This window comes from Rhinopithecus roxellana, chromosome 11, assembly GCF_007565055.1.
Source record: "Rhinopithecus roxellana isolate Shanxi Qingling chromosome 11, ASM756505v1, whole genome shotgun sequence".
NCBI lineage: Eukaryota > Metazoa > Chordata > Mammalia > Primates > Cercopithecidae > Rhinopithecus > Rhinopithecus roxellana.
The window spans coordinates 41,719,991-41,730,654 of record NC_044559.1 but is presented as its reverse complement, the minus strand read 5'-3'; the positions used below and the strand labels follow the sequence as shown (position 1 = coordinate 41,730,654).

General features: G+C 46.5%; 1 protein-coding gene across 1 annotated transcript; it reads right to left on the bottom strand.

The window, feature by feature from the left end:
* Positions 1–10,165: 10,165 nt before the first annotated feature.
* On the bottom strand, positions 10,166–10,664 carry LOC104664199 (uncharacterized protein encoded by LINC01561). The gene has a single exon (XM_010365671.2). The coding sequence runs from the start codon at positions 10,564–10,566 to the stop codon at positions 10,180–10,182; it is 387 nt and encodes a 128-aa protein (XP_010363973.1). The 5' UTR covers positions 10,567–10,664; the 3' UTR covers positions 10,166–10,179.

Here is a 10,664-nt window from a genome sequence, read left to right as displayed (position 1 = left end):
TCTCGATAGCTCTGATTGGTCAGCTGTGGGCCACATGTTCATCCCTTAACCAATCACTATGGTCAGAGAGATGTGTTCTTCTCATTGACCAGGCGAGGTCACATGCTCATCTCTGAAGCTGAGGTGGGGTCAGTCCTACATTGATCACTTGAAGGGTCATTGATCAGGGGAAGACTGAATCATTCTCAAAGAACAGTTGAATTCTATCAAGGGGCCAGGAGTGTAGGACAGCAAACAAAAACAGGTAATCACCTCAGGTTAAAAAATTGAATGAAGGGAGGGGTCACGGTTTACAGATGGCAAAGAACTCCTAGATACAATGCTAAACAGTGGCTTCAGTAGTCATCGTCCCATATGTATTCACGCAGGCTAACAGATTCTGTAATGGATCAGGGCTCTGCTCTTACCAGCCATCATTCTGACCATGCCCATTGTTGAGGACTATGGCTCCCAAGTTGGTCTTGCCATGAGATTTTAAAAGCATGAAGTTATCAAGGACGATTAGAATGAATTTGTCTTCATCATCAGCCAGTCAGATGTTTTGAGAACTAATAATGCTTAAAATCTATAGTGATCGCCTTTAATTATTCTTTCAGCCTGCAAGTTTTTGTGTTTTCTTTCCTGACTTTTAATAATGAAACCGGCTGACTTTTAATAGTGAAACCACTGTTCTGACTCATTATTTATATCAGGTGTGCTTTCAATGTGAACTTATAAAGTGGTAGACATTTCTTGGTTATTTTATGTTTTGTTAAAAGTATCAGGGGTCATTATGTGTAAGTTTGTTAATTATGTTGATACTTCTCCCAAGTGTTCTATTACTCTCAATGTCAGACAACTGGGAGAAGTTGTTCTGAAAGTCACAGAGAGCAGATAAGAGCCTTTTAACTGATGTATTCATTTCTTTAGTGAACTGGCAGTGTCTTCTCTCTGGTATCTCTGTTAGTCATTCCTACTGACTCATAGCAATTCCCTCTCTGAGCAGAAGTTCCCATGAGAGAAGACCCCACCAGATGGTGATGTCAACTGATGGAAGAATTTTGGATGATGTTTACAAAGTAAGGAGATCTTATGACTCTCACCAGCAGGCTGGTGTCAAGTGGAGGAGGCCAGGCCTGGCTGTTGGCCATAGGCTTGGCTGCAATTGGCAGGGTGCCATTTTAACCTCCACGCCCTGATCATGACTACCTACTCTACTCCTAACCAAGCTATTTATACCACAAATGCCTGGCTACAGATAGGGGAGCATACGTGAATGAGGGAAAAAGAAAGAGAATGGGAAGCATTTCCCCATTTGTGCCATTACAACTGGTCAGGTCCCCAAGCACTCACTTGTTGTCTTCTATGAGTCTGACAGCCACTCTGTGAGTTAGGTAGAGCAGGTATTGCTGCCATTTTACAGATGAGGCTTGTCCAGGATCACACAGCCATCTTGGATCCACTACCCAGTAGAGCTTGTGGAATCCTTCTCAAAGGGATTGACAGGATTGAAAGTCTGCCCTGTGGATACTGATCAGTCAAGACTTTTTGCATGTTCAGGACAGCTACTGTTCTTTCCTCCTACTATTTCAAATAGCTCAGTCTCAAACTCTAAGCTGATCTGAAGCCCTTGCCCCTTCTCTCTCCTAAAGAGTCAAAGATATGGTAGCCAGGGAGCCCTTGAACATGCTCCTCCCAACAGCAGCCTGGAGTTCATGCAAGGGAAAGGCTTTGTGAAGACATCAGCCACCCTCTAGCAGATTATTTTATAAGTCAGATAAGCCAACTTTTTTGTTTCAATGTCTTCCCTTTTTTCTTCTCTTGTTTATTTGTCCAGTTAGTCACTCTCTTGGAGGTAAACTGCATTCCCTACGGTGGCCACCAGTGTCCCAAAGGAAGAAGAGTTTGTAAACTGTGCTAATAATGCTACAGCATACCTAACCTGAACCCTGCCCTATGTGCTCTTTGCCACATGACTCAGATCATTGGTCGGTCTTCTGTGAGCCCCAGATCTTTCTCTTTAAAGTGTTAAGTCACTGTATTATCAGTCCAATTTCTAATCATGGCTTTTACCCATTGTTAGTCAAAAGTAGAGAAGAGTAAAAGGCCTTATGAGAGACCCCTGTCCATGGTATTTAGAGAAGTATAGAACTTCAGAAGTCATCCAGTTCAAAGCTTTATGGTGGGTAATCACTAACAATTTCCTTCTCCAAGGTTAGTCAGTAAGTAATAGTGAAAATAAGAGGCACTTTCTCAGGTACTTGTCAGGGACCAAGCACTTTTTCTAGATATTTTAAATGAATTGATTCATTTCATTTTCATAGTAACTTCCTCATTATCACAATGTTACAGATGAACAAACTGAGGGTAAGAGAATCTAGGTAACTCACCCAAGGCCACATAGTACAGCTGGGATATAAATCTGTGGGTGCGAACCTGTGTTTGAGCTATGATTTGAATAATTCTAGAGCTATGACTCTCACCTACTCAGCTATACTTTTTCAACCAAAAGAAGAGATGAAGCTTATGTATTGTGTGTGTGTGTGTGTGTCTAAAAGCATGTATAATAGGCCCTCCCTGTCTCCTTGCCCAGCTGAGGACCTGGGGGAGGGAGAGACCCAGAGCACAGGACAGCAAAACCTCTCATTCTTTTTTATTCTTTTTCAGCAGCAAAGATAGAACCTGAATTAATATCTCAATAAATGATCCTGCCCTTCATGGACCAGCCAGTGAGCATTCAGCACTACTGACCCATCTTTTAGCTGGTGTGGGGGACAAGGAGACATGAGAGTGAAGATAATTGTAAAAATGTCAAAGGTCTTTCTTTCTAACTGAAATGACAAAACTTGAGAGGTTCCTCCCTCCAGTCTCAGGATAATGAGATAGCATTTGCACACTTAATGAGATTTTTCTCTCTCCTGAATGCTATTGCGTTCCACAAAAGAGCTCTGCTCTCAGTGTAGGGGAGGCTGATGAAGTTCTACTATAGCCAAACAGGCAGCCTGATAATACGACAGGACGACAGAGAGAGACAACAGAGCGACAGACACACAGAGAGGCAGAGAGGTGCCGGTAGAAGAATGAGCAGAGAAGTCAGAAACACACTGTGACATATAGAGACAGAGAAAAGACACCCCAAGAATATAGAGACCAAGACAAAAACATGAAAGAGAACACAGTCAGAGTTAGAACGCACCAGTGCCCAGCTGTACATTAAATATGCTGTCTATCATTCCCCAAACTTAACTCATTTCAAATTAAAGTAATAACTATGCTACTTAGGCCCCTTGGGAAAAACAAATTAATTGAGTGGGCTATCATATTGCAAACCTGCTTCCAGGTATCTGGTCACTCAAAGAAGTAATATATTTATTATCTCTTGCCCACCCTCCATCCCCAAACACCCCTCTGCATGCATTTGGTCTCTCATAACCTGTCTGGTGTTGGTTTAAAAGCTGCCATGGCCTCTTTTTTTCCTGGCTATTCTGGTAAATGCCTCTTAGTTTGCTGGTGTGTTTTAATCAATGGGCCTACAGCTCCAAGTATGCAACTGACAGCTTCTTGAAAGATCTTTGTAAGTCACATAGGAATAAATAATATCATATGAGAATGGATTGGGGTGTCTGCTTTATAAATGAGTATGATAGCCAATACTTAGGTTAAAAAAGCTGAAGACAGTTTTTGTTGAGTTTGTTGGTTTGCTTTGTTTACTGGAAATAATGTCATTCAGGGTATCTGGGTTTGGTTGATTTGCTGTTGTTTTTGCTTCTCTCCCCACAGCCCAAATGAAATAGCTTTGAACTTCCTGAAACACTTTTAGAAGAACAAGCCTTCTGTATCCTATAAGAAGGAAAAGACAGTAGAATTTGTTTCCAGATTTTATCTAACATAAGAAGGCCCTCAGGGAACTGTGGCATAATTAGAATGATACAGCCCCAGGTTTCAAGAGTTCTCTCTTTTAGCCATCACCTTGGGTAAGGAACCTAAACTTGGTGAGCCAACCTTATAGGGATAATGGCAACAACAAAATAACATGATGTACTCATTCATTAATGCAGTAATATTAGTATGTTGAGGACCCCCTCTAGGGACAGGGCTATGAAAGACAGAGGGGATCCCTGCTCCCATGAAGCCTGCAATCTAGAGAGGGCAGAAAGGAAAAAACATATATGTATTAGTAAAGTAGTACTGCTGTAACAAAGTGCCAAAAGCTAAGTGGCTTAAACAACAGAAAAGCACTGTCTTGCAATTCTGGAGCTGGAAGCTCAAGATCAAGGTGTCAGCAGGGTTGGTTTCTTCTGAGGGCTGTGAGGAGAATGAATCTGTCCCAGGCCTCACACTTTGGCTTGTAGATGGCTGTCTTCACATTGCCATCCTTCTGTGCAGATCTGTGTCTAAACCTCCTCTTCTGAATAATGATGCCAGTCATGCTGGGTGAGGGCCTGCCCTAAGGACCTCATGTTCACTTGATTATCTCTCTAAAGGCCTTATCTCCAATAAGGTCACATTCTGAGGTACTGAAGGTTAGGACTTCAACATACAAATTTTGGGGACAGGGACAATTCTACCCATAAGAATATATGAAAAATATAACTGTGACATGAAGGAACTTAGGAAAATATGATAAAAACTAATTGTGTGTGTTGGGGGAGAGGGGGTGCCGTCACAGTGAGGGCAGCACTCAGGAGGTGGCATCGAGGCTGAGGCCTGAAGGAGGAGAAAGAACTAGGTGAGGGAGAGCTATCCAGGCAGAGGCACAGGAGCACGGTCAGAAACCGCTCAGCTGGTTTTGAAACCGTCCCCCAAAACACTTTATAAAATTGATTAAAGGAAAAAAGTAAAATTCAACTAGGCTAGCAACACAGTCAGCAGAAATCACTAAGCCAGCTTGCCCTTTGGCCCATTTCCTTGTAGCAGGTCGCTGCTCCCAACCCCAGGATAAGGTAGCCCTCATCACAAGGCTCTTTGTTCTATGGATAAAATCTAAGCATTTCTCCTTTAGATTCTGCAAACTAACAAAACTATCCATCCCTCTGCCCTGAAGGACCCACTAAACAGCTGACTCATGGAAGATACAGTTTCCACATCCTGATAATTTCACTCCTTTACCGGACCAGTCGATGACCCCGTATTTTCCAGCCCCTCATCCTCCACAATCCCCTTAAAATCTCTTGCCCAGAACTCCTCAGCAAACAGACTTGAGGCTGTGAATTCTTCCTGTTTTCTTGTTCAGCGGCCTTGCAATTATTAAACTCTTTCTCTGCTGCAAATCCTGCTGTCTGAGTATTGGCCTGTTGCTGCACAGTGGGCTGATGAACCTGGCAGTTTTGCAACAGTTTGATGTGCAAAAGAGAGAGAGCCCAGATGAAAATATACAGTGATGTGGATGAATCTTAAATGAGAAAAAAATCCAAACCCAAGGACACAACATCATGTATGACTGTATTTATATGACATCCTAGAAAAGGCAAAAATCAGACAGCAGAAAGCAGACCTAGGGCTGCCTGGGGTCAGGGATGAAGAGTAAAGGAGCAAAAGGCAGCTTTGAGGATGAGTGAAGTGCCTTCTGTCTTGGTAGTTACACAGTTATGTATTAGTCAGTGTTCTTTAGAGGGACAGAAGCTGAGGGGCAAGGAAAACCAGTCCAAGCCCCCAAACTGAAGAACTTGGGGTCTGATGTTCAAGGGCAGGAGGCACCCAGCATGGGAGAAAGATGCAGGCTGGGAGGCTAGGCCAGTCTTGCCTTTTCATGTTCTTCTGCCTGCTTTACCTTTGCTGGCAGCTGATTAGATGGTGCCCACCCAGACTGAGGGTGGGTCTGCCTTTCCCAGCCCACTGAGTCAAACGTTAATCTCCTTTGGCAACACCCTCAGACACACCCAGGATCAATACTTTACATCCTTCGATCCTATCAAGTTAACACTCAGTATTAACCATCACATATGTCATCCTAGAAAAGGCAAAAATCAGACAGCAGAAAACAGATTTAGGGCTGCCTGGGTCCAGGGATGGAGAGCAAAGGGGCAAAAGGCAGCTTTTAGGATGATGGAACTGCCTTCTGTCTTGGTGGCTACATAGTTATGTACAAGCATCACAATTCAAACACCGTACACTTAAAATAAGTGAATATTGTTTTCTGAAAACAGCACCTTAATAAAAAAAGGAACACACACATACACACTTGGGCTGCAGTGGAAAGTGGATTTGGGGGAAGTGAATGTGGCACTGATGGGTGGGAGGCATCCCAGCAGCTCAGGTGAGCAGGGGTGACAACAGGGGTGGACTACGGTAGCCACAGTGAGCTGGGGGAGTGGTTAGTTGTTGAGTCTACTTTAAAGATAGGAGCCAGAGGGGTTGCTGATGCATTAGAAACAGAGAATCAAGGAAAGGACCAATCAAGGCAGGTCCCTAGGGTTGAGGTTTAAGCAGATGAGTTGATAGTGGTCCCAGAATGCACAACACACTGAAACACCAACCAAACAGAAAGAAATGTCGTCATTTCCCGAGATCCCTCTTTCCAGGATAGAGCACACCCCAAGAACAGCCTGGAAAAACTGTCTCTTCTGCACTGTGTCCAGCAGGCCGAACAGAGGGCAGAAGCTCCCACACAAGGTGAGCCTGAGATCCGCGTAGGTGAGTGCTCTTTACAGAGTCCCAGTTCTGGTCCCCAGAGTCTAATTCAGTAGCTCTGGGGTGGTATCTGGGACTCGATAATCCCATGAATGAGGATACTGCAGCACCTATGCATAGGCAACCTGAGAACTCACCTTTGAGAACACGGCCTCTGAGAGAAAGGGAACAACACGCCTCTGCCGCCTGCCACACACAGCCCACAGTTGACCCTGGGTCAGACACAGGTTATGTCTTAACCTGTGTAGAGAAAAAACCTTAGACAAATTCAACTTAACAGACTTTAACCGAGCAAAGAATGATTTGCGAATCGGGTAGCCCCAGGAATCACAGCAGATGCACAGACACTCCAGTGCAGCCACGTGGTGGAAGAAGACTTACGGACAAAAATACGAAAGTGACGTCCAGCAAAGGGTAGTGGGGTACGGAAACAGCCGATTCGTTACAGCTCTTGGTGTTTGCCTTATTTGAACATGGTTTGAACAGTTGGCTGCCTGTGATTGGCCGAACTCTGTGATTGGCAAAAGAGCAGGTGATAGTCTGCTTACACATTCAGTTAGGTTACAGTTCACTATGCATGGAGAAACCTTCAGAACTTAAAATATGTAAGGAGGCAGCTTTAGGCTAAATGTAATTTAACAACTGAAGCCACTGAGTGCGGATGCTTTGGATCCTGATGCCACTTGGCAGTGGCCTAGTTTGCTGAGTCACTTCCCCCAACTAGCTGCTCAGGACACTGCTGAGGACACAGGCTCGCTCACCTATCCATCAAGAGATGGGCTCCCACCCAAGGGGGCCACCAGGGGGTGGTCCTGAGCTGAGGCTGCAGCCAAGCTCTCCCAGTCCAGCTTATATGTCAGGCTCCCAGAAAATCCCATTCTAGGCTGGGAGTGTGTGGAGGCTGGAAATGGGGTTGGGGAGTCCAGGCTGGCAGCATGGTCAGGAGAGTGAAGTGGACTCCTCAGGGTGCCCCAAGGCAGGATCTCAGCCTCTTCCTTGGGGGACTGCTGAGATGGCAGCTGTGCTGGGTTTGGGAGGGAGTGCCACCTCTGTGGGCACCAGCACAGAGCAGGGAGAGGAGGGAGCTGGCCACCAGCAGGCACACAGAGGAAACACATGCAGCAAGTGCCGGACTGCAGAAACTCTCATCATCCAGAGTCCCTAAGTCCTTCCATCCTCTCTGTTTCCTGAAATTCAGGGGTTCTGGGCAGAGGAAGCAGAAGCAAGCAGGCCTTCAGTTACCATCTCTGAGTGCCCTCCTGAACCTTCACCTATGGCAGCTGCCTCCCCCTCTTCCTAGAGCTGGCCTCGGGCTGGCCTCAGGCTTCTGCAGCATCCTAGGGCTTCCCTCTGCCCCCATGGACCCCACATTCACTGGCCACCTGTGCACTTTGATGTCCACCAGGCCCAGCACCTGTGCTCCCATCTGCTCCAACCGCCCTACAGAGTGGTGACCTCGAGGCTGGGAGACCCGCAGCTAGGGAGCTCAGCTGCAGCCTAGAAAGCTCTCAGCTGGCTCTCCTGACTCCCAGCTTAGATCTTCAGCTTGAGCTTCTGCTCTCCCAGCTCCCACTTCTCCCCAAATCTCCATCCCCCTTGTGACTTTCCAGGTTCAAACTTCCTATTTATATTCCCAGTTCCATTCTGCTTACACATGCCTGTCCTTAGAACACGTTTCTGGAACAATAATCTAGTAATGAGATTCCAATGGACTACAAAACATGAAGAAGGAGACACAAGGAAGGAACAAGGCTCTTTTCTGTTTCTTAATATTCATTTATTCAACAAATACTAATTGAACCTCCATTGTGTGCCAGGTTCCATTCTAATGCTGGAGACACAGACAACTCAAAACAGATGTCCCCCACTCAAGGGGCACATGGCACACAGGGAATAGATGCCTCATTACATCTGTTTAAGAAACAAAATAGCCACTGCAGAAATTCACAGCAGGATGAACACGTGTTTATCTCCACTCCTCTTGCATCCACTAAAATGACAGTAAAGTTGTATACCACCCATAAGGACAAAGGAAATTGGAGACGGTAGACGAGAGATTGATTTCAGCAATGTTTTAAAGATAAAAATGTAGATGGACAACAACTTCAGCCATCTTTCTCTGCTCTGACAAGGGCCTGCACAGGGAGCACGCAGCTTTGGGCTGAATTCCATCTGGAAAGGATTGGAAACTGACCGCCCCCGGCAGGAAGAACAACCAAATTCACTGCAGGCCACAACTGTGTGTGGTGTTAAATGTGCGGGCCATAAAAAAGGATGAGTTTGCGTCCTTTGTAGGGACATGGATGCAGCTGGAAACCATCATTCTTAGCAAACTATCACAAGAAGAGAAAACCAAACACCGCATGTTCTCACTCATAGGTGGGAACTGAACAATGAGATCCCTTGGACTCGGGAAGGGGAACATCACACACTGGGGCCATCATGGGTGGGGGGAGGAGGGAAGGATTGCATTGGGGAGTTATACGTGATATAAATGATGAATTGATGGGTGCTGACGAGTTGATGGGTGCAGCACACCAACATGGCATAAGTATACATATGTAACAAACCTGCACGTTATGCACATGTACCCTAGTACTTAAAGTATAATTAAAAAAATAAATAAATAAATAAATAAAATAAAAAAAATGTGCGGGCTATGCAGAGAAATTGCAGGATTCAAATCCTGGTTATCTGCTCACTGGCTGTGTGACATAGGTCAAGGTTCTAAACGTCTCTGTGCCTCTTCGTCCTCATCTGTACACCAGGGGCAGCAAAAGTGCCTTTCTCACAGTGCTGTTCTGAGTGTGCCTGAGAACCCACCACAAGCACTCAGTGCAGCCCCGGACACAGGGTGAGCACTCAGTAAGGGGCAGCTATCAGCATTGCTATTTCTCTCTCAGCTCAGAGGGTCTCCCAGAGCAGCCAGTCCTCACACCCTGTCCCCAGCATGGAAGAACAGGTGGAACCTAATGCCATCACCGCATAGTATCATTGGGAAGTTGTATGGCATCCCTTTGTTTGAGTTAATAAAGCCCGTTCCCTCCTTTAGATTAAAAAAAGAAAGAAATGGAATGAACAGCGCTCTGCCTGGCTTCTCCTCCACATCTCTGAGGTGGGACACTTCCCCATAGACCCGCAAATCACTCAGTCTCATGCGACCATCGTGCCAGGCGGAGCATGAGGTGGCAGCAGTCCAGCCTCTGTATGTCACTGCAGAAAGTTGACTCCACAGAGGGGACTGACACCCACAAGGTCACATGCTGGTGACTGTTGGGGATGGGAATGCAAAGTCCTGTGGCCTCACCTGCTGTCTCTGTCCCTCCACGTTGCTTCCCATGTGAAACTGGCCACACTTCAAGGATACAGGCAGAACAAAGGGGGTTTTATAATACGTGAGCCTCAGGCCCTATTCTGTCCCAAACCACACCTGTGTCTCCCACTCCTACCCCTCCCCGCCCTTGTTACATGGCTCCTTGTAATGTGGCACCAGGCTCTCCAGAACTCCAGCGGCGGAAGGTGTCCCTCTGAGCATCAAAGGTTTTCCACCACGATGGAGCAGCTGGATTCTCAATGGCCAGCGGTGCAGGGAGAGCAGTCAGGCTTGTCCTGAGGAGCAGTGACAAGGCGGATGGCACCACCTTGTGAGGGAGGAGAGCAGCAGGATGCCCCAGTCACAGCCGCACACAGGTGGCCCCAGCCAGATGGCTTTTCCCAAGTGCAGATTTTCAGGCTGATCTGAACACCCAAGATTCCCAGCTTCTGTGCTGAGGAGTCCTGGCCTGCTCTTGAGCTGGTGAGACCCCAGCTCTCCTGAGACCCTGCTTCCCAGCCGTTCTCTGGTTTAGGGCCCACAGTTGATCCCTCTGGGAGTCTGTTTGGCAACTCAGAGGATGCTCTGAGCACCTGGGGGAAGAAAGAACTTGCTGGCCTCACCCTTGGGACTCTCCAGGCCATCTGTGCTTTCTCTGCTCCTCCTGGAATCTGAGGGGTTCTGGTCCCCAGGAGCTCCAGCCCGTCCTCCTGACATTGACACAGGAGACAGCAAACCTACA